Below are 24,336 nucleotides of genomic sequence, written 5' to 3' on the forward strand. Positions count from 1 at the left end.
CACCTTCCACAGCTCGTCTCTACGGAGTTTCCCGCGCCGAGAGGAAAAAATGACTTCTCCTCATTGACCAGATTCCCTGTCTGTCTCTCCGATAACGACTTGGAGTGGTGCCTTTTTGAAACCCTCTAGTCCCGCCTCCCTTGTCTAATTGGTTCATTCGAACAGGCCCTCAAACAACTCCGCCGTTCATAGGTGAATATGAAAGACCAGTGACGATTGGTTGTTCTCGACAGAGCCGGAGAGAGAGAGTCAGGGACTGGCTTATCAGATTTGGGCGGGCTAAAGGAAGGTTCAAATGGGGCAAGGTGCGCTCTCCTAACCGACGCGGATCTGTGGAGAAGTGATTTGGTGGTTCCCGGTCGTCTCGTGGCTTCCGCCGGTTTAGTCGCTTCCAGGGTTCTCGAGCCCCTTCACGATCGTCACCATGGAGGTGTCACCACTGCAGGTACAGCTCGCGGAGGGGCCCGGTCGTGGAGCCTCAGCGCGGTTCGGGCATCTCTGGCGACCCGTGAGGGGTGAGGGCTTCTGGGCCGCGGTGCGGCCCCGCGGCGGGCGGAGAGCCCCGGCTCTCCATTAGAGCTCCCTGAAGGGTAGGGAGCCCATATTCCCTGTGGAGCCCCACTCCCTGGGCTCTGGGTGATGGTGAGTAGGGCGAGCCCCCTTTGTAGTGCTAGTATTGAAGTACTACCGGCTAAACGGGCTTCCGGGGGGAGTGTTGTGTTTTAGACTGCTTCTAGGGACCGCATTCGTTTCGGTCTGTGGTAGATCTGTACTCTAGTGGTCTGCGTGTGGCGTCAAGTAGCGCATCCATGCTTTCCTCTCTCCCCTCTGTGGAAAATGGGGTTGAATGTCGCTGATCTGGGAAGATGCTGAGGATGGCACGGGGTTCCCCATCCGAGGAGCCGGCAGACCCGACACGGTGGGAGGGGAACTCAGTAAATATTTGTGTAGCTGAACGAAGTGGGTGGATTTTAGTGATGACCTAAGGCAGTGTTCAAGGAAAATGTTTCCCTTCAGATGCACCTGGTGAGATAATACGTATGTTTATTGAAATTGACGCTGGCTGCAGTTAACTGTAATGGCCGTTTTGGTACAAAACTGAACTCCACCAATGCCTGCTAGAAGTTTGCAATTTGTTATAGTGGGTTTAAGTGTATCGTTATGATGGAGATTTTTTGTTCATAGTTTCTGATAAATCAATGATTAAAAATTCCTTTTCTCCCATTGTTTGAAATTGCTAGCCTGTGAATGAAAATATGCAAATCAACAAAATAAAGAAAAATGAAGATGCTAAGAAAAGACTGTCTATCGAAAGAATCTATCAAAAGAAAACGCAATTGGAACATATTTTGCTCCGCCCGGACACCTACATTGGTTCTGTGGAATTAGTGACCCAGGTAAAATCAAGCTAATGAAAAGCAGTTATTTAGTCGTTAAAATGTGTTCTTTCGCAGATTAACTTTCTATATCTCACGTAGTTTGTCACTGGAACTGGCCTTAGCGGTCATACATCTATTGTAGTGTTAATCCAGAAGGCTATGGTAATCATGATGGTAAAGCAGAATAAAGAATAAAAATAACTATATATTTTTTTGCCTTATTTCTAGCAAATGTGGGTTTACGATGAAGATATTGGCATTAACTACAGGGAAGTCACTTTTGTTCCTGGTTTATACAAAATCTTTGATGAGATTCTAGGTGAGTAAATTTTTTCACCTAAAGATTTATAAGTCAGATCTTTCACAGGTATCATTCCTATCAAACCCTTTGTTCCAGAGCTCCTGTGATTTTGAATAGTTGGCAAAAATGGGGCCGTCTCCTGGAGCCCAGGAAATTGAATTCTTTTCTAGAAACAGTACTGTGGACAAAAATTGCTAAATTAACACCTTGTTAATGCTACTCCTGTGCTATTTGGGAAATTTTTTCTACATGTTAAAGAATGTTTTCAAAAAATACTTTTCTTACAAATGTGTATTTTATTGTCTTTCAGTCAATGCTGCGGACAACAAGCAAAGGGACCCAAAAATGTCTTGTATCAGAGTCACAATTGACCCGTATGTCTTTTTGCTTAGTCTTTTGTTATATCAAATTGTTAGTGTTATTCCTAGTTGCATTTACTTTGGCTGCTAGTGAAGTTGGCTTTTTTTTTTTTTAATCAAAACTTTGCAAAAAAAATCAGAACATTAAAATGAACACCTACAGTACCCACCACCTAGATCCAACAGTTATTGACATTTTGTCATATTTACTCCATCTATATATATATATTTTTAATCATTTCAAAATAAATTGCAGATATCATGATACTTCAGCCCTAAATACTTTAGCAAGCATCTCCAGTAAATAATTTCTCTAAGTATTCTGAAGCCTAGAGTTTTAACTTTTCTTCATGATGCTATTCAAATAATGAACCAGCAGATGGTGGTAGAGAATAGGTATAAATGCTGGGTGTCCCTTAGTGGGTGGTCAGGGTACTTGTTTTACCTTTTTATTAGCCTGGTCACTTGTGAAGTAAACTACACCTTAGGCTCTTTTTGTAAGTGTTAATGATGAAGTACTTGGATACTCCCAGGAACCTGATGATTGTCTTTCAGAAAATGTTAATTGAGCTAGTTTTGGTCTCTTATAGGTAATATTATGTCTTATTTAAAATAAGAATCATAGTGTGTGCCAGTTATAACGAAAATATATCCTGTCTTCTGAGAGTTAACCTAAAATAATAGTAAGTCCAACTTTTCAGCATTTTATTGGTAAGAAGTCTCATTTATGATTGATAATGTTTTTCCCTTTTATATTTGTTTTGCACTGTGACTTTTTGGGTGTATGTCTTAGATATGTAGTGCTGCTATAATAGGAATACCACAAATGGATGGCTTTAACAAACAAATTTATTTTCTCACAGTTTAGGAGGTTAGAAGTCCCAATTCAGAGCACAGGCTCTAGGCATAGGCTTTCTCTCTGTCAGCTCTTGGGGAAGGTTCTTGTCCATTTAGCTTGTTTCCTGGTTCTTTGGAGCATCAATCTTCCACCATCTCTGCTTCTCTAGCTTGCTTGTTTGATCTCTTAATATCTCAAAAGAGATTGAGTCAAGTTACGTTATACTAATCCTGTCTCATTAACATACAAAGACAACCCATTCCCAGGTGGGATTATAACCACAGGCATAGAGGTTAGGATTTGAGGGGGACACAACACAGTTCAATCCATAACAGTGAGAACGCTAAAGGAACTAGAGTACAGGTGATCCTCTTAAAATAAGTAAAATAATATTGTTTCCAACTTTTGTCTTTTTTTTTTCCATTTGGAATAAATCATTTCCCTTTGTTTATGCTAACATTTAAAAATTTCATATTTTAAAACATTATCAGTGTCTGCCCAGATGTTAAAAATGTTAAGTTTTGTTTATCTTTCCTTTGGCATTGTAGCTACTCCTGAAGTGGCATGGTGGGAAAAGTAGTTTGTGCTGAGTTTCAGAAGGTGTATATGAAGAAGTCATAGGAAATTGACATTTGTGAATTGCCATATTTTAGAAATAATATCAATATTTAGATATAAAAATGCTGAGTATTAATTTAATGTTTATTTTACAATAAAAACTTTAATCTGTTTTCTTAGGGAAAACAATTTAATTAGTATATGGAATAATGGAAAAGGTATTCCTGTTGTTGAGCACAAGGTTGAGAAGATGTATGTCCCAGCTCTCATTTTTGGACAGCTCCTAACTTCTAGTAACTATGATGATGATGAAAAGAAAGTAACAGGTAGAGTATTGAGGAACATAAAGAACATATTAGTTGCTGGAAAAATAGATCTTTTAAATGATTATCTGTTTTATTTGCCCAGGTGGTCGAAATGGCTATGGAGCCAAATTGTGTAATATATTCAGTACCAAATTCACTGTAGAAACAGCCAGTAGAGAATACAAGAAAAAGTTCAAACAGGCAAGTAAATAAGTATCTTGTGCCTTGATTATGAATTTTACCACAGCAATTTATAATGGCATTAATGGTTTGACTTAATATAATTTATAAACTATTAAATAGTGGGAAAGTATTTGTGAAAATAACTATTGTTACTTTCTATGACTTGTAAATTTACATTTTTCTAGTTTGTGAGATGACTTAAGCTTTTCACCTTTCCTATTCTTAACTTCCTTAGACATGGATGGATAACATGGGGAAAGCTGGCGAGATGGAACTCAAGCCCTTTAGTGGAGAAGATTATACATGTATCACCTTCCAGCCTGATTTGTCTAAGTTTAAAATGCAAAGCTTGGACAAAGATATTGTTGCACTGATGGTTAGAAGAGCTTATGATATTGCTGGATCCACTAAAGATGTCAAAGTCTTTCTTAATGGAAATACACTGCCAGTGAGTATTCCCCTGAGTGTTAAGGGTAATGAGGGATTTTGCGATCATGGTCATCAAGTACAAAATTAATTTTGTCCTCTTATATGTTCTTCTTACCACTCAGTTTGTGTAACTGTTTAACTACCAAATATGTTCAGACATGTTCCTGAAAAGAGAATGGTATATACCATTTCCCTAATCATCTCATTTAAAACTTAATAAAGGAATGTCTTCTTCAAAGGAACACCTAAATAAACCCTTTTATGTCCTCCTTTGATAACTAATCAGTGAACACTATTTTACTAGTTTTGAAAAATCTTCATAATCTATTTTTGAGTCTTCTTTTTATAATTCTTTTTTTTTTTTTTTTTTTTAATATCATCACATTGAATTCCTGTACAGGTAAAAGGATTCCGTAGCTATGTGGACATGTATTTGAAGGATAAGGTAGATGAAACTGGCAACCCACTGAAAGTTATCTATGAACAAGTAAACCACAGGTGGGAAGTGTGTTTAACAATGAGTGAAAAAGGTTTTCAGCAAATTAGCTTCGTCAACAGCATTGCTACTTCCAAGGTAATTTTATTCTTGAGTTATTAATTATGATTTATCTTTTCAAATTTTTATTGATGTTAATATATGAAATGAACTCAGATATTTGGTTGTGTTGGTACAAGGGAAGCTAAGTTTGTTGTTTTGTTTTTTACTGTTCAAATATTATAATTTTGAGGATACTGAGCTTTACAATTTGGTATTTTTCTTCATCAGGGAGGCAGACATGTTGATTATGTAGCTGACCAGATAGTGACTAAACTTGTTGATGTTGTGAAGAAGAAGAACAAGGGTGGTGTTGCTGTAAAAGCGCATCAGGTATGATATTTTAGCACCGTTTTCTTTTTCTAAAGCCAAGAGAGAAGAGAAAAGCTATAAATAAAGCATGAATAAGTTTTTAGTAATTTAATATCAACTTTTACTGCAGGTGAAAAATCACATGTGGATTTTTGTGAATGCCTTAATTGAAAACCCAACCTTTGACTCTCAAACAAAGGAAAACATGACTTTACAGGTCAAGAGCTTTGGATCAACATGCCAATTAAGTGAAAAATTCATCAAAGCTGTGAGTACTTACAGGGAAATAAAAATAGAAGCACCTTACTTTATTTTCCATTGTCTTTCTCAGCTCTGCAGAAACAGATCCTACCACATTGCACTTCTCCAGTTCATCCTAATCTGAAACAGGAAGTAAAAAATACCTTTTACTCCACTAGTCTTACCAGAAGCTTAGTCACCGTTTATATATGTTTCCCAGTTATATTATATTCAGCTCAGAACACTCTGAACTCAGTTTGTGTAACTGTTTAACTACCAAATACCTTCACTTGAGTGGCCTGTGGTTGCTCTCAGTCAACACATCCAAAACTGAATTACCTCTGTACTTACTGAACCCTGTACAACAAACTCCCCAACAAACAGAACTATTTCCTGTCAGAGTAGGAGGAATCCCTGGGTGGTACAAACAGTTAACTTGTTCTGCTGCTAACCAAAAGTTGGCAGTTCAAGTCTAACCAGAGGCAACTCAGAAAAAAGGCCTGATGATCTACCTTGAAAAATCAGCCATTAAAAACCGTGTAAAACACAGTCCTCTGACATACATGTGGTTGCCATGAGTCTGAATCCACTCAATGGCATTTGGTTTTATCATTGTAAAAGCCACTAACCAACCAAATCTGGGAGCTTTCTGTTTATCCCCCTCTCCTCTCTAATACAACCAATAAGAGTCATTTCTTTTTTTTCCTCTCTAATACAACCAATAAGAGTCATTTCTTGGATACTTCAGTAACTTCCCACCATCGTCTTTTTTTTTTTTTTTTTTAATAACGTCCGACCATCGTCTTTTCTAGATTACTATTTGATGATAGGTTCTTAACCCTCATACATCTTCAGTCCTTTCTCTGCAATCCTCCTGTGCGATCTTTTTATGTTAAAACACATTTTTCTCTTCATTCTCTTACTTTTGAAACTTTTCAGTGACTTCCACCCTTAGAAAAAGTCAAAATTCCTTAATTTAGCCAACAAAATCCTGCCATAATCTAACTCCACCTGTATCTCCAACTTCATCTCATGACACATTTTTCTGTATTGTCTAAGCTTCGTTTCTACTGGCTTTCAGTTACTCAAATGCATAGTCTCTTCACTTCCTTAGAGCTTTTTCATATGCCAATCATTTTGCCTGAAATGCTTTTCACCTGGCTAACTACTTTAGCGCTTAAACCTTATTTCCTTAGGAAAACTTTTACTTTCCACCCCTCCCCCAACTGACTTGGTTCCAACATAACATTGGACTTTTTTTATATGTAACACACTTCTCACTTATTCATAACATTCATTATTTTGGGGAGGGGAACTCACTTATATTCTAGATTTCTGATCACACCCTTCTTCACTAACGTGAAATGTCTCATTTTCAGGCAACTGGCTGCGGTATTGTAGAAAGCATACTAAACTGGGTGAAGTTTAAGGCCCAAATCCAGTTAAACAAGAAGTGTTCAGCTGTAAAACATAACAGAATTAAGGGAATTCCCAAACTTGATGATGCCAATGATGCAGGTACACATTTAATAATGTTTCCAAAATTTAAATCTTGTAGTTCAGTTATTTGTTTTATTCATTTTGCTTGTTTTTTACTGTATAAATGTTTTTCTAGATTTCAAAAGTAGTATATTCATTGTAGAAAATTTGGAAATACAGAAAAGAATTAATATTGCCCACATTGTTGGTTTGCTATCCTTCAGTCTTTTCACCAGGTGTGTTTGAACATAAAACACCTGAAAAATTTTTTTTCAACCATCTCTGATATATTATTTTGAACTTTAGCCACATATCATGACTATTTTCCCTTGACATTTAATATTCAGCAAAATAATTTTGTTAATCAAATAATTCCCTGCTATTAACCAATTAACATTTCTAATTTTTGGCTTGGTGATTAGCTGTGTGTGTAAAACAAAGATGTCTGAATAGTGACCTATTACCTAACAAATACGTTAATAGTATATGATCAGACGAATGTTTAACAGCAATAAAAATATCAGAAATTAGTCTTAGAAATTAAGGTATTTTTTATTTATTATGAACTTTAGCTAAAACAGAAACCCTGGTGGCGTAGTGGTTAAGTGCTATGGCTGCTAACCAAAGGGTCAGCAGTTTGAATCCGCCAGGCGCTCCTTGGAAACTATGGGGGCAGTTCTACTCTGTCCTACAGGGTCGCCATGAGTCGGAATCGACTTGATGGCACTGGGTGTGGTTTTCTGGTTTAGCTAAAATATATATTTAATTATTAGCTCCATTTTCCTCCAAAGTAAACTTGTTATGAATTGTAAATTATTTGTGCCTTGTCACAAAGCTATTAACATGTCTCAGTTAGTATATTTGAAATTGAACCAAATGTGCTAATATTAATTTGTGGACTTTTATTTTAGGGGGCCGAAACTCCACTGATTGTACTCTTATCCTGACTGAGGGAGACTCAGCTAAAACTTTGGCTGTTTCAGGCCTTGGTGTGGTTGGGAGAGACAAGTATGGGGTTTTTCCTCTTAGAGGAAAAATACTCAATGTTCGAGAAGCTTCTCATAAACAGGTAGCATATAAAACTATCTTTAGGATCTATGTTTAGTTTATAATGTAGGACTTCATGCTTATATTTCATTCCCTCAAAAAGGGCATTTTGAAATATATACAGTTTTTTGTTGTTAATTTTAAGAAATCGGGTGCATTGTATCACATCTTAACAGACGTTCGTGGCTTACTAAAAAAAAAATAAAGCCTAGGCTAATGACAGAAAATACTGGAACGCAAGAAAATCCAAGCATTGTATACTCTTGTATTTCTTTGTTCTTTTGAAAATTATAATGAAAACATTATTTTTCTGGTATATTGCATCTCAGATAATGGAAAATGCCGAAATTAACAATATCATTAAGATTGTGGGTCTTCAGTACAAGAAAAGCTATGACGATGAAGATTCATTGAAGACTCTTCGTTATGGGAAGATAATGATTATGACAGATCAGGTCAGTTTTATTATTAGATATTTTAGATTTGATACTGAATTTAGATTTGATACTAAATTTGCATATCATCTATGTACAGGTTAAGTGAGTCTGAATATGAACAGCCTTTTTTTATCCTTGTAGAAATTTTTTGAGAAATACCAGTAGGTCAATCATAATCCCTTTAGTTTCTAAACAATTCTCTTGTGCTTTGGCTTTCCAAATATTTCTAGGACCAAGACGGTTCCCATATCAAAGGCTTGCTGATTAATTTTATCCATCACAACTGGCCTTCTCTTCTAAGACATCGTTTTCTGGAGGAATTTATCACCCCCATTGTAAAGGTATATTAATTTCTAAGATATCATAAGGGATATTTTAAGACTGTGCTCCTCAGACCTGGATATACATATGACCCCAGAAATGTGGGATGGTAGGAAGGGGATCCAGCAGTCTGGAAAGCTACAACGATGTATTCTTTACCACAGGTATCTAAAAATAAGCAAGAAATAGCATTCTATAGCCTTCCTGAATTTGAAGAATGGAAAAGTTCTACTCCAAATCATAAAAAATGGAAAGTCAAGTATTACAAAGGTTTGTAATGAAACTGATAAAGAACTTCTCATTGTTTTATACCTTTGTACAAGATTATATGGGGTAACTTGGTCTGTTGGTTTTGTAGGTTTGGGCACCAGCACATCAAAAGAAGCTAAAGAATACTTTGCAGATATGAAAAGACATCGGATTCAATTCAAATATTCTGGTCCTGAAGATGATGCTGCAATCAGCCTGGTGAGTTTTGAGTTGTATTTTGTATATACATTCTAATATTAGAAATCAGTGCTTTAGCTAGTCAATCGAAGCATTTAAATTTTTTCATAAGAGTGTTTTATATGATAGAATATGTCCAGTCAAGCATATCTCTGAAAAAGGGACCAGACATTTTAGAAAACTGAGGTTTTCTTGTAATTTGTTTATTTGTTTTCTTATAGAAGATATTTTGGAACTATCAGTACCTTTGTCATCTTTTTCATCTTATTTGTAGGCCTTTAGCAAAAAACAGATTGATGATCGAAAGGAGTGGTTAACTCATTTCATGGAGGATAGAAGACAACGGAAGTTGCTTGGCCTTCCAGAGGTAAAAGTTTTAAATATATCACACAAAATTTACTATTCTGTTATTTGACTGACCTTATAGGATCACCATTATAGCAAATTAATAGTTTACTATAGAAATGTTCTTATTTTATTCAGGCTGCCACAATAATGTATTGGGCCTGAAAAGATTACACAGGCAATGCACATTTTTTACTAGTTGTGCAACAATTAAATTTGCTGTATCTTTAAAATATATAAAATAGCTTCTACATAATTCTGTTTTTGAAGTACTTAAAATTATCACAGAAATTACAGTTCTTGAGAGGCTTGTTTGATTGTGTTAAGCATTTGTAAGACCAGTATCTTTTTTCTTTTAATACTTTATTTTTGTGGTTGTTGAGAATATACACGGCAAAAACATACAGCAATTCAAGTTTCTACATGTACAATTCAGTGACATTGATTACATTCTTCGAGTTGTGCAACCATTCTCACCCTCTTTTTCTGAGTTGTTCCTCCAGGACCAGTATCTTTTATTTTAAACTAGAGCCTGTGATATTCTTTGGTTCCTCAGGATTACTTGTATGGGCAGGCTACCACATATCTAACCTACAATGACTTCATAAACAAGGAACTTATCCTGTTCTCAAATTCTGACAATGAGAGATCTATCCCATCTATGGTGGATGGTGAGTTCCAATTTGTTAGTCTGTTTTTATCATAAGATAGAAACCAATGCTCAGAAATGGTTAAATTGAGAACTAATGTTTGCCATTCTTTGATCTTGAAGGTTTGAAACCAGGTCAGAGAAAGGTTTTGTTTACTTGTTTCAAACGGAATGACAAGCGAGAGGTGAAGGTTGCCCAGTTAGCTGGGTCAGTGGCTGAGATGTCCTCTTATCATCATGGTGAGGTAAACATATTATCCGTAACATTTCAAGAAAGCATTGTAGCAGAAACACCTGCAAAATTATTCTCCAAACACTTTTTGGAGAGTATGAGCCACTAGAGAACAATTTGGTAAAATCTATCAAACTGAAAAATGTGTATACCCTTTAACCTAGTTAATTTTATTTCTAGAAGTAATCTTAGAAGGACAGTTATGAGTATGTGAGGATCTGTGTTCAAAGATATTTAACAGTGTTTATTATAATTTTATGATATCAAAATTTAGATATCCAAAATGTCCATCAATTGGAAAATTGTTGTAATAAATTGTGACGTATCAGTGATGTACCTTAAGTAAATCTGTATATACTGACAGTAAAGAACGTCCATGGTCTATTGTCAAAAAGAAAAGAGGCACAATAAAACTTAAAACATCTAGGAGGATATCCTCCAAATTAACTTTGGTTATCCCTGAGGATTAAAGAGGGCAACTTTTACTTTATATATATTTGAATTATTTGACTTTACATGTTGTTGTTAGGGGCCGTAGAGTCGGTTCCAACTCATAGCGACCCTATGTACAACAGAACCAAAAACTGCCCAGCCCTGTGCCATCTGCACAATCTTTGCTATGTTTGAGCCCATTGTTGCAGCCACTGTGTCAGTCCGTCTCATTGAGGGCCTTCCTCTTTTTTGCTGACCCTCTACCAAGCATGATGTCCTTTTCCAGGAACTGATCCCTCCTGATAAGATGTCCAAAGTATGTGAGGCATAGTCTCTCCATCCTTGCTTCTAAGGAGCATTCTGGCTGTATTTCTTTCAAGACAGATTTGTTCGTTCCTTTGGCAGTCCATAGTGTAGTCAATATTGTATGTCATATATATTCAAAATATGATTTTACATAAAAATTTTTTTTGTAATTGAATTGCTTTTGTGCCGTCATTGTATAAGACAGTTTTAAACTAGATTGCTTAGTTTTTTAGAATTTTATAAGTTCTAGATTGGTTACTAACTTTAAATACAAGGATTGTCTTACTTGTTGCTGTAAATCAGACTATAGTGGGGATTCAATAAATATTCACCGAGCAAGTATCTGTTGAATGCCTAGCATGTACCAGATATATGCAGATAAATAAAATATGTTCCCTACCCTCAAAGTAATCAACATTTAGCGAGGGGACCAACACAAATATAGAATAAAGCGATACTTTCTGTAATATAAATGAGCAGTGCTGTAACACAAAAGTCATCAGTGTTGTAACACAAAGGAGGAAATTATTTCATTCTGCTGAGGGTGAGGAGAGGAAGGGAGACATTTGAGCTATTCCTTCAGGGATGAATAGGACTTGGAAGGCAAGAGCCTTCTGAACTTGGAGCTAGAGGTTTTAGGTTTAGGACTACTTCTGCTTGTTATGTATTAATCTGGGACAAGTCACTAAACATCTGAAACTCATAAAACCTTACAGAATTATAGTGAGGCTCATATGGATATGTATTATTAAAACTTACTTATTAAGGAATTTTTTTTTTTTTTTCCTCCAGATGTCACTAATGATGACCATTATTAATTTGGCTCAGAATTTTGTGGGCAGCAATAATCTGAACCTCTTGCAACCCATTGGTCAGTTTGGTACCAGGCTGCATGGTGGCAAGGATTCAGCTAGTCCTCGATACATCTTCACAATGCTCAGGTCAGTTTTGAAACAATATGAGAGTTAGTTGACCAAAAATATATAAATTCACTTACTCAGAAAATGTAACTTTGATGCAGATGCTTGAATCATTAATTTTGAAAAATTCATTCAAGTTTCATTGTGCTGGTCTTTGCAGTAGGTAGAAGCCCTGGTGGTGTAGTGGTTAAGAGCTACGGCTATTAACCAAAAGGTCAGCAGCTCAAATCCACCAGGCAATCCTTGGAAACCATATGGGCAGTTCTACCCTGTCCTTCAGGATCGCTATGAGTCGGAATCAACTCGACGGCGATGAGTTTGGGTTTTGTTTTGTTTTGTTTTTGCAGTAAGCAGAAAGTCAAAATCCTGTTTCAACCTGATAGCCATACCCTTTGTATCTCTTGATTCCTTGCCAGATAATAAAAGTTTTTACTTCCATTTCTTATATTTTTCTCCTCTTTCTTCATGTAGAACAGTGGTTCTCCAACAGGGTAGATTTTGCCCCCCAGGGGACATTTGGACATGTCTGGAGACATTATCATGACTAGGGAGGTCGGTGCTAAATAGCATCTAGTGGGCACAGGCCAGGGATGTTGCTAATCATTCTATAGTACATAGAAAAGCCCCTTACCACAAAGAATTATACAGCCCAAGATGTCTATAGTGCCAAGGTTGAGAAATCCTGAGGCTGAGTCTGAGTAAAAAAGAGCTTGATTCTCCTTAAATACCACAGTTGAAATCTGACTTCCTTTAAAAAGTCCATGGAAAGAAAGTACATTATTAATGGTCAATTTCCAGCTCTTAACCTTTTTCAACTTTGACCTCTAAGACACCAGACTTTATTGGTTCCCTTCCTTATTAGTCTTCTTTCCTGGGTTCTTCTCATCTTCCTAACCTCTAAGTGCTGTACTGCTCCAGGGCTCCTTCATCAGACCTCTTTTCACTATCCACACTTAACTTCCCAAATGATCTCCCATCCTTCTAATCCCATAGCTTTAAATCTCCAGTCGTGACCTTTCTCCTGAACTCCAAACTTGTAGGTCCAGCTCCCCTCCCAATATTTCCATCTTGGATGTCTAATAAGTATCTCAAGTCTTTCTGTTTCAGTAAATAGAACTCCATCCTTTTAATTGCTCATTATAAAAACTGGAGTTACCTTTGACTCCTTTTCTCCAAATTTGTATCTAATCCATCAGAAAGTTCTATAGGCTTTACATTGGAAAAATGTTCAGGATCTGACCATTCTCATATTTCTACCACCCTGTTCTAAGATTCATCTAGACTTTCGTAACAGTCTTTCATCCTTTCTTTATAACAGTAATTTTTTAAAATGTGTCACACTAGCTCAGAGCCTTCCAACTGCTTCCTTCAGAGTAAAATCTAAAACTTATTTTAGCTAGCCAGACCCTTTGTGATCTGCACCCCCACTTGCCGTATCTTTGGATTTCATCTCATAGCATCTCTGCTCCAGCCACACTGGCCTGTTATGGATACTTCTTTGTCAGAGGACTTAACTGGTTCTCTGCCTGTAACACTGTTTCTCCCGATACCCACATAGCTCATTCCCTCCGTTTCTTCTCTCAGCTCAAATGTTATTCTATCAGAAACTGCTTAGTTTTCCTTAGCATTCCTTCAATCTCTCTTACTTAGTTTCTTTTTCTTCTTAGCACTTTACCCTACCACTGACAAAATGTATATTCATTGTCTGTCTCCCTGTACTAGAATATGAGTTCCTTGAAGACTGAGACTTTGTTTTATTCATTGCTGTGTTCCCAGTGCCTGGCACATAGAAAGTTTCCAATAAATATTACTAAAAGCATATTAGTCACAAGTAAAGCTAAAGGTAATTTTCACGTACAGGTATGAGATAACACATGTCCTTTCCACTAAAGTTAAATGTTAAAGCCTGCCTTTTTATAAAATAACATATCTTTTATTGTTTTATTTAGCCCTTTGGCTCGGTTGTTATTTCCACCGAAAGATGATCACACATTAAAGTTCTTATATGATGACAACCAACGCGTTGAACCTGAATGGTACATTCCTATTATACCCATGGTCCTGATAAATGGTGCTGAAGGAATCGGTACCGGGTGGTCCTGCAAAATCCCCAACTTTGATGTTCGTGAAGTTGTGAATAACATCAGGCGACTAATGGATGGAGAAGAACCTTTGCCAATGGTAACTATTCTGAGTGCCTTAGGAGCCGTAGTTTCCCTTTGGTTTTCAAAGACGACACAAATAAGTTTATTTCATACTTAATAATGTTAGTTTTATTAATTAATGCTGTTGTGATTTCTGTCTTCAATATCATATTTTTTTAAATGTGAATTTAGCTTCCGAGTTACAAGAACTTCAAGGGTACTATTGAAGAACTGGCTTCTAATCAATATGTGATTAGTGGTGAAGTAGCTATTCTCAATTCCACAACCATTGAAATCTCAGAGCTTCCCATCAGAACTTGGACCCAGGTAAGTAATTTTGGGTTTCTTTTTTTGACTTTATGATGGTGGGAGGGGGACACTTTGTATACTACTACCCAGAAATTTGTATACTACTACTTATTCAATATTCAGGAGCCTATGTTTTAGAAACTTACAAAAGCGTTCTTTCTTTAGACATATAAAGAACAGGTTCTAGAGCCCATGTTGAATGGCACTGAGAAGACACCGCCTCTCATAACAGACTACAGGGAATACCATACAGATACCACTGTGAAGTTTGTCGTGAAGATGACTGAAGAAAAACTAGCAGAGGCAGAGAGAGCTGGATTACACAAAGTATTCAAGCTCCATACTAGTCTCACATGCAACTCTATGGTATGTCTCATAACGAGAGGGATATATGTGTTTCAATTTATATGAAAAATTAATATCAATTTAAAAAATTATATCTTAGGCTACTTTTATATCTTTAATGAATAAAGTCATTTCTCTAAAGCTCTTTTAATAGTGTTTAACCAATTTATCTATTCCTGGCTCTAACCATGTGTTCCTTTTCTAGGTGCTTTTTGACCATGTTGGCTGTTTAAAGAAATATGACACAGTGTTGGATATTCTAAGAGACTTCTTTGAACTCAGGCTTAAATATTACGGATTACGAAAAGAATGGCTTCTAGGAATGCTTGGTGCTGAATCTGCTAAACTGAACAATCAAGCTCGCTTTATTTTAGAGAAAATCGATGGCAAAATAATCATTGGTATGTTTTGGATTAATAACTGCCTCTGCTGAAACTGTGATCATGCCAAACTTCCTTTGACCATTTTTGGTGAGAGTCATGGTGGAAGGGCACAAAATCCATTTAGTTCAGCTAAGTACTTATACAAACATTCCTTTCATATACCTGATGAGGTATTTGTAGTTTGAGAGAGTGATAGCTTTTACTGGATTGATCATCTTGGGAAATCATGATTTAGTTGACATTTAGATAGAAAAGAACTGAAAGCTAGAAGAGGATCCTGTGTGAACTCAAGAGAAGTAGAAATAAGAAGTCTGATAGAAGTGGGGGAACAGGAAGGAAGATTATAAATGGCTATAAGTAAATTGTGTGCCCATGACTAAAAGAATCTAATGCCTTAACGGGGCTTTGGTTTTTTTGTTTTTGAGAAATTCTAGAGGCAACCAAGTCATGGTTTAAGTGATCAGGAAGAAAAGGGTTTTGACTGAAGCTGAGGTATAAGAAAACTTAAATGGCTCAACTCTGGATAGGACTAACTAGGAAATAGGAAAGCCAAACCAAAAACCCACAGCCCTCAAGTCGATTCTGACTCATAATGACCCTATAGGACAGAGTAGAACTACCCCATAGGATTTCCAAGGCTGTAAATCTTTACAGCAGCAGACTGCCACATCCTCCTCCCACGGAGTAGCTGGTGGGTTCAAATCACCAACCTTTAGGTTAGCAGCCAAGGGCTTTAACCACTGCGCCACCAGAGCTCCTTATAGGAAAGCCAGTTAACTTTAATGGGTTATGTCAATGGGTCCCAAAACAGGATAACACAAGCTACTGGTGATCACAGAAGAGTTTCGTGACAATACACAAAAATTTTCAAATATTATTAGTTACCGTTCATTTTCATGAATATTTTTTAAAAATTTTAAACTAGCACATCAAACCCTAATTTCATAGATACTGCTTAAGGCAAGGCTAAAATAAATAATGTTGGACATGATTCAAAAAAAGATAAATGTACTCAGTTGACTGGAATTTGGAAACACTAGGGACTATCTAGTCTTGAAGAATATGAAGGGACTAAAAGTGGGATCTGCATCAAGCTACTTGATAACGGTGGTACCCTGAAACACATTCCGTACGTAACTAGGACTATCAATGTCCCCCAGAAGTATAATGAACTGACTGCCATAGTAGACACTGAGAAGAGTTGCTGCAGAAAAAAAGGGAGTGTATCATGGAGGACCATGGTCAGGAGAAATCAGTTTTTGGGTGAGTGGCAATAAAGTTGTGCCTAACCAAGTGGTGAAACCAAAAAACTAGGGAGTATAATTGAGACAGATAGAGGTTTCTCTTAGAAATAAAGATTTTAATTATCGCCCTTGCAGTCTTGAGCTCACCACCTCACTTAAATGATTTGACTGCCCCCTTGTGGTGATTTACATTTGTCAGTGTTTTAGGAGGAAGACTTCTATGTACCAGGATATATAAAATTATTCAAGACAGAAAAATTTAATTTTCATTTTTAACAGTATGGTAAAACTATCCCTTTACTAAAATACGGCACAAAACCATTACCTCTGTTTACATTTTTTTAAATAGAAAATAAACCTAAGAAAGAATTAATTAAAGTTCTGATTCAGAGGGGATATGATTCGGATCCTGTGAAAGCCTGGAAAGAAGCACAGCAAAAGGTAATTTCTTGGTTAGCATTCTTCTCTATTGTTAAACACTGCATAACCTAGTGTCTATGTTTCACATTTTCTATTAAAGCGACAATTTAATTCCTCCTTTAGGTTCCAGAGGAAGAAGAAAATGAAGACAGTGACAATGAAAAGGAAACTGAAAAGAGTGACTCTGTGACAGATTCTGGACCAACTTTCAATTACCTTCTTGATATGCCCCTTTGGTATCTAACCAAGGAGAAGAAAGATGAACTGTGCAAACTAAGAAATGAAAAAGTGAGTTGTTGTGTAGCACATGGATTTTCATATTCTAATGAAAATGTAATCATTGTCTGCATGAGAAGGCTGTTTGTACATATAACTTAACTTTTAAATTTCTGATTATCTCATGAAGGAACAAGAGCTGGAAACATTAAAGAAAAAGAGTCCATCAGATTTGTGGAAAGAAGATTTGGCTGCTTTTATTGAAGAACTGGAGGTACACAGAGTTTTTCTTAATGAAATATTTATTCTAGCAATGTATCTCTCTTTGTCAGGAATCTCATAATTAGAAACATAGGAGGCATAAGGATGTGTGTTCCCAGATAACACATAAAAGAACAGATGATTAAATACTAGTTAGAATAAAGTAAATGATGCCAGGAAGCATATTACCCAGAAGTTTTTCGACAAGGAAAGGACAGGAATTGTTTTTGATTTTTGACAAAGGAAAGGACCCGTTGGAACTGAGAAGATAGTTTAAACATGGAGGAAAACCACCCCAGTTCCCCAGGTCAACTTAATAGGACAAAGGCGACTTCAGGACCAACCAGTCATACTTTCAGAAGATCCTTTGTTCCCTGCATTTCCCTAGCGGTGTTTGGTGCCCAACATTATTTTTACATAAGAAAAGGCATTTCACTTCACAAATTAAGCTAAAAGGCTTAAGATTCAAATTTATTTTATTACATTGAAGTGTGGATGTCCAACACATTGTAATCACTTGGTTGGATAACTATAGATTACTAATATCACATCCTTTCTTATAGGGTCGCTATGAGTCAGAATTGACTCAATGGCAATGGGTTTTTTGTTTTCTTGTATGAGTTTACAAAAAAAAAAAAGTATGTATTTTATCCTTAACCTGACTTCCCTTTTTTATTCTCACAAAAAGTAAGTGGTAGAATCAGGAGTAGAACCCAGTCTTCTTTCTCCACATTCCCCTTTTCAAAGTGTACCTTAATTATAGCTCCACAATTGGGATACTTAGTAATGGAACAGTTTATCACATATATATCTTAAAATATAACAAAATGGGTTTAACCGTTGCCTTCTAGGCTATCCCTTTAAAGCAATAATAGATGTTTTAATGCCTTTGTTACCTTATAAACTTGCTTTCTTATATCCCTTTTATAGACTGTTGAAGCCAAGGAAAAACAAGATGAACAAGTAGGATTTCCTGGGAAAGGGGGGAAAGGAAAAGGGAAAAAAGCACAAATGGCCGAAGTTTTGCCTTCTCCATCTGGCAAAAGAGTCATTCCCCGAGTAACTGTAGAGATGAAAGCAGAGGCAGAAAAGAAAATTAAAAGGAAAATTAAGGTAATATTCATGAGAACTTTATACATAAAATAATTCAAACATTATATTTCCACTTAAAATTGAACACTTTTTGGGCAGTTGACTTCTAAATGTTGTTGTTAGATGCTGTCAGTCAGTTCTGACTTGACAGCAGCTCTACGTACTACAGAACGAAACACTCCCTGGTCCTGCGTGATGCTCACTATTGTTGTTATGCTTGAGCCCATTGTTGCAGCCACGGTGTCAGTCCATCTCCTTAAGGGTCTTCCTTTTTTTCACTGACCCTGTACTTTACCAAGCATGATGTCCTTCTCCAGGGACTGATTCCTCCTGACAACATGTCCAAAGTATGTAAGACGTAGTCTCGCCATCCTTGCTTCCACGGAGCATTCTGGTTATACTTCTTCCAAGACAGATTTGTTTGTTCTTCTGGCAGTCCATGGTATACTCAATATTCTTCACCAACACCACAATTCAAAGGCATCAGTTCTAATTTGGTCTACCTTATTCATTATCCAGCTTTCACGTGCATATGATGCAATTGAAAATACCATGGGTTGGGTCAGGCACACCTTAGTCTTCAAGGTGACATCTTTGCTTTTCAACACTTTGAAGAGGTCTTTTGCAGCAGATTTGCCCAATGCAATGTGTCTTGATTTCATGACTGCTGTTCCATGGGTATTGATTGTGGATCCAAGTAAAATGAAATCCTTGACAAGTTCAATCTTTATCATGATGTTGCTTATTGGTCCAGTTACAAGGATTTTTGTTTTCTTTATGTTGAGATGTAATCCATACTGAAGGCTGTGGTCTTTGATCTTCATCAGTAAGTGCTCCAAGTCCTCTTCACCTTCACCAAGCAAGGTTGTGTCATCTGCATAATGCAGGTTGTTAATGAGTCTTCCTCCAGTCCTGATGCCCCATTCTTCTTCATATTAGTCCAGCTTCTCAGATTATTTGCTTAGCATACAGATTGAATAGGTATGGTGAAAGGATACGACCCTGACACATACCTTTCCTGACTTTAAACCATGCAGTACCCCCTTATTCTGTCCGAACAACTGCCTCTTCATCTATGTACTGGTTCCTCATGAGCACAATTAAGTGTTCTGGAATTCCCATTCTTTGCAATGTTATCTATAATTCGTTATGATCCACACAGTCGAATACCTTTGCATAGTAAATAAAACACAGGTAAACATCTTTCTGATATTCTCTGCATCTAAATAGCTAAGCACTAATCTGTATTCCTGCATTTTTTTTTTCTGATCAAAGACCTAAAATTTGTTTGTTTTTCACACAAACCAAGCATTTAAGTTGTAAATTGGTTTATAAATTTGTGTAAAAGATTTTTTTAGAGAGAATTAAGAGTCCTGGCGGCACAGTGGTTAAGCGCTATGGCTGCTAGCTAGCCAAAAGATCAGCAGTTTGAATCCACCAGCGGCTCCTTGGAAACTCTATGGGGCAGTTCCACTCTGTCCTATAGGGTTGCTATGAGTAGAAATTGACTTGAAGGCAACAGGTTTTTGTTTGTTTGTTTTGGGGGGGTGGGGGAAATCTATATATCCATAAATTATGTAAGGATATTCTTGACAAAATTAAGAGCTAAAATCTAAGTAAACTTATTATACTAAATAAATATACACGCACACACGTATACATACGTATGTATGTACACATTTGACTATATATATTAATGTCATTCCAAATAACATTTTGACAGAATTCGACCATTGTTTTCCTATCTTTTAGAGTGAAAATACTGAAGGAAGTCCTCAAGAGGACAGTGTGGAACCAGAGAGCCTAAAACAAAGATTAGAGAAGAAACAGAAAAGAGAACCAGGTAATTTAAAACACTGTAAGGAAAATGGTATAAAACTGAGACTAGATTGTTTGTTGCCTAGTACATTCCACACAGATAGATGTTCAGTAAGTTTTTATCGAGTCGAATTGAGTAGCATAAGGGAAGGCTATGTCTGAAGTATACTTGAGCCTCCCCAATGTCCTTGGGATTTGATTCATTTTAGGAGAAATCATCTTGTAATGAAATATTTTGTTAATTTGGTACACTGAATTCCTTAGGTGGAGTCTAGTAAAACACCAGTTTATTAGATTTCACTTTGTAGCCCATCCTGAGGTTCTAGTATATACAGCTTCTTGAGGGCAATGACCACAACTTAGCTGTGATTGTATTATCTGTAGAATTCAACACCATTCCTGGTATATAGTTAGCACTCAGTAAATAAAACAGAATTAACAATCGATTATGCCTTTATTGAGTACCTACTTAATTTTACTCGAGAGAAAGACCTGGTGATCACTTCCGAAAAATCATCCACTGAAAACCTCATGGAGTACAGTTCTACTCTGACACACATGGGGTTACCATGAGTTAGGAAAGACTTGATGATAACTGGCCATTTGTGTTATCTTTGGAGAAATGCCTATAGAACTGCCCCAAAGGGTTTCCAAGGCGCACCTGGTGGACTTGAACTTCCGACCTTTTGGTTAGCGGCCGTAGCTGTTAACCACTACGCCACAGGGTTTCCTTAGATTTAGTTAAACACCAAAACCAAATCCAGTGCCGTCAAGTCGATTCCGACTCATAGCGACACTATAGGACAGAGTAGAACTGCCCCATAGAGTTTCCAAGGAGCGCCCGGGAGATTCGAACTGGCAACCCTTTGGTTCGCAGCTGTAGCACTTAACTACTACACCACCAGGGTTTCCATAGATTTAGTTAGGAAATAAGAAATAGATGTACCAAACCAAACCCACTGCCATCCAGTTGATTCTGACTCATAGCGACCCTATAGGACAGAGTAGAACTACCCTATAGAATTTTCAAGGCTGTAAATCTAAGACTGCATCAGACCAATAAAGAGACCACCCTTGTGAGAGGGCCAAGATGAAAGAAATAAAAGAGCAAAAGATGGGTGTGAGAGACATTTGAGGAAAATAATTAATAAGACTTTGTGACTTTAAACTTCCTTACCCAGACACTGGAAAACCTGGTGGCATAGTGGTTAAGTGCTACGCTGCTAACCAAAAAGTCGGCAGTTCAAATCCCCCAGGCGCTCCTTGAAAACTCTATGGGGCAGTTCTACTCTGTCCTATAGGGTCACTTTGAGTCGGAATCAACTCTATGGCAGTGGGTTTGGTTTGGTTTGGTGACCCAGACACTAAATCTCCATCAAGGTTTAATCCTAGCCATTCGTTTTCTTTTGAACCGTCTCCTTTGCCTTGACTTAAGCAATAACTTTCAGTTGATATCCCTGCATCTATTCTTGCCCCTTTCTAATCTCTACACTGCAACCAGAGAACTTTTTAAAATCCAAATCTGATTTATACTGGATCCCTGCCAAAAAAAAAAAAAGTGCTTAACAAGGCCAGCCTTATTTATTTCATGCTCCTCTCCCCCTGACTTCTGCTTTCTAGCCATGATGGCCGTTCAGTTTTCTAAATGCGCTGTGTTCCCTCACAGGGCCTTTGTACATATTATTTCCTGCATCAGAGTGTTTCATCACTCACCTTCCTTCAACTAGTTAACTAACTCCTATTGAACCTTCAGATCTCAGTTCAAGCATCTCTTTCTTGAAGAAGTCTAATATACATAAGCACACACACACATTTATATATATACTACATAAATACCCATATTCAATAAATATTTGAATGGTGGATAGATGCTAGATGGAGAAAAGTGAATCTAAGGATATATATATATAAATGTCATTAATGCCTGTCTCCCCTCAAGGTACCAAGACAAAGAAACAAACTACCTTGCCATTTAAACCAGTCAAAAAAGGAAAGAAGAAAAATCCCTGGTCTGATTCAGATTCAGATATTAGTGATAATGAAAGTAACTTTGATCTCCCTCCACGAGAAACAGAGCCCCGGAGAGCAGGTAAGGAAGACTAATGAATATGCTAGTTATGCTGCAAGATTTGAACGGCCAGTATACTTAGGACCCTTAATCCCACAGCAGTAATCGTAATCTTAGAGTAGTAATTGTAGTAAAATTTTGGAAAATTAAAATATCTTCTAGGAGATTGAACAGAAGCTTAAATCTTCATGGAATGTTATATCAATCTGTGGATTAAATATTTCTCTTATTACCCTCTTTAATTCTTTGTATATGTGTGTTTTAACAGCAAAATCCAAATTCATAATTGATTTGGATTCAGAGGAAGATTTCTCAGATTTTGATGAAAAAACTCAAGATGAAGATTTTGTCCCATCAGATCCTAGTCCACCTAAAGCCAAAACTTCCCCAAAGTGAGTATCTTATCTAATATGGATTTTATTGTGATTATTTGGACACACTTAAAATGAACTATAAATAACAATAGAAATTTTTTTTTTTTTCTAGGCACACTAACAAAGAACTGAGGCCACAGAAAAGTGCCAAATCAGGTATGTATTTAAGTAAAAACAGTGAGATGTCTGCTTTACCAAGGCACTCAGAGAACCAACTGGGTTCTAATCCTGGCTGCATTATTTAACTTGTGACCTTGGTCAAGTCACAGCCTTTCTGGGGTTCATTTTAAAGTGGGAGGAAGGTAATATTAACTGCCCCTCATTGATACGAAGATCCTATAGATGTGAGTCTTATAAACTATATAAAACACTGCCAAAACAGGCAGGAACATTTTCAAATTCAAAATCTTTTCTAGATTTTTAACAATCTGGATGAAATTTTCTAGTATTTTTCCAAATACTCCCTTTAAAAGAAAATTCAGGTTCAAGTTGTAAGAGCATGTTTTAAATATTCCAGGAAAGTCAGAGTGGGTCTTTAAATAAGAATTCATAGGACAGACAAAGCAACAAGTAGATGTTCATGTTCTGTTTACATGTATTATTATTTTTCTTACCATTTGAAGCAGTGGACCTTGATGCTGATGATGCTAAGGACAATGTGCCACTTCCTTCAAGCTCTCCTACTGCTGATTTACCAGCCGAAACTGAAATTACGAACCCAATTTCTAAAAAAGGCGCGACAGTGAAGAAGACAGCAGCAAAAAGTAAGCCTAAATCCTTGAGATGGACTAATACTGGGATTAACTAGCTGCCCCTAATCAGTTTCAATTTTTCAGTCCCTCAAATTTATTAATGGTATTGAAATTAAACCTTTACAAATGGAAGCAATTCTTTTTAGATAATTATAATCAAAACTGGTGTTTAAAAGGTTTAAAAATGCCAGACATTGTCTAACTAGTTTATATGAAAGATAGGATTTATAAGCAGTTGTAAATGTTTAATCTAAAACATGTATCTGAGAAAAAATGACTGCTTAGGAATACTTTGATTCTCTGCTGTATTTTCAGCTGTACTGGATCATCTTTTCACGTCAGTATAAACAGTAGGTTGCTAAGAAACTTCACAGTGAGAAAAATTCATCTAAGGGTAGCCATGATGAATGCCTGTGTTGACTTGCAGGTCAGTCTTCCAACTCCACTGCAGGCACCAAAAAAAGGGCTGCACCAAAAGGAACCAAAAAGGACTCAGGCTTGAATTCTGACCTCTCTCCAAAAAAGCCTGGTCCTGCCAAATCCAAGAATCCCCGCAAAAGGAAGCCATCCACTTCTGATGATTCCGACTCTAATTTTGAGAAAATGATTTCTAAAGCGGTGACAAGCAAGGTGAGTATTTATCCTAGTCAGTCCTTTTGCTGTAGGTATTTTTAAACACATAACCAACATTTGCTCTTAATAATTTGTCACTTTTTAAAGAAAATTTAAATCTTATAACCCATTAGCTTTTAGTGTATGTAGTTTAGTTGTAACAGAGTTAAATATGCCATTTAATTATTTAGCAAATGGGGAAAAGTTGCTGTAGATTTATTTCTTACTTTTACTAGTACAAGGT

The 24,336-nt window shown here is 36.7% G+C and overlaps 1 protein-coding gene across 1 annotated transcript in view; it reads left to right on the forward strand.

The window, feature by feature from the left end:
* The window catches only part of TOP2A (DNA topoisomerase II alpha), a 25,497-nt gene continuing 1,161 nt past the window's right edge, over window positions 1-24,336 (forward strand). The window contains exons 1-34 of the mRNA XM_010594426.3: window positions 1-445; window positions 1,242-1,397; window positions 1,608-1,698; window positions 1,991-2,054; window positions 3,616-3,761; window positions 3,844-3,941; window positions 4,159-4,371; window positions 4,753-4,926; window positions 5,119-5,220; window positions 5,330-5,467; window positions 6,819-6,957; window positions 7,830-7,987; window positions 8,295-8,420; window positions 8,633-8,743; window positions 8,888-8,993; window positions 9,082-9,191; window positions 9,445-9,537; window positions 10,072-10,186; window positions 10,288-10,409; window positions 11,927-12,075; window positions 14,004-14,235; window positions 14,391-14,525; window positions 14,673-14,873; window positions 15,058-15,253; window positions 16,829-16,920; window positions 17,023-17,187; window positions 17,306-17,389; window positions 18,307-18,489; window positions 20,221-20,311; window positions 22,226-22,375; window positions 22,623-22,746; window positions 22,841-22,884; window positions 23,352-23,492; window positions 23,908-24,110. Of these exons, the coding sequence (XP_010592728.1) occupies window positions 425-445; window positions 1,242-1,397; window positions 1,608-1,698; window positions 1,991-2,054; window positions 3,616-3,761; window positions 3,844-3,941; window positions 4,159-4,371; window positions 4,753-4,926; window positions 5,119-5,220; window positions 5,330-5,467; window positions 6,819-6,957; window positions 7,830-7,987; window positions 8,295-8,420; window positions 8,633-8,743; window positions 8,888-8,993; window positions 9,082-9,191; window positions 9,445-9,537; window positions 10,072-10,186; window positions 10,288-10,409; window positions 11,927-12,075; window positions 14,004-14,235; window positions 14,391-14,525; window positions 14,673-14,873; window positions 15,058-15,253; window positions 16,829-16,920; window positions 17,023-17,187; window positions 17,306-17,389; window positions 18,307-18,489; window positions 20,221-20,311; window positions 22,226-22,375; window positions 22,623-22,746; window positions 22,841-22,884; window positions 23,352-23,492; window positions 23,908-24,110 (4,473 nt within the window). The 5' untranslated portion in view covers window positions 1-424. The remainder of the gene's footprint in view (window positions 446-1,241; window positions 1,398-1,607; window positions 1,699-1,990; window positions 2,055-3,615; window positions 3,762-3,843; window positions 3,942-4,158; window positions 4,372-4,752; window positions 4,927-5,118; window positions 5,221-5,329; window positions 5,468-6,818; window positions 6,958-7,829; window positions 7,988-8,294; window positions 8,421-8,632; window positions 8,744-8,887; window positions 8,994-9,081; window positions 9,192-9,444; window positions 9,538-10,071; window positions 10,187-10,287; window positions 10,410-11,926; window positions 12,076-14,003; window positions 14,236-14,390; window positions 14,526-14,672; window positions 14,874-15,057; window positions 15,254-16,828; window positions 16,921-17,022; window positions 17,188-17,305; window positions 17,390-18,306; window positions 18,490-20,220; window positions 20,312-22,225; window positions 22,376-22,622; window positions 22,747-22,840; window positions 22,885-23,351; window positions 23,493-23,907; window positions 24,111-24,336) is intronic.

This window comes from Loxodonta africana, chromosome 18, assembly GCF_030014295.1.
Source record: "Loxodonta africana isolate mLoxAfr1 chromosome 18, mLoxAfr1.hap2, whole genome shotgun sequence".
Taxonomy (NCBI): domain Eukaryota; kingdom Metazoa; phylum Chordata; class Mammalia; order Proboscidea; family Elephantidae; genus Loxodonta; species Loxodonta africana.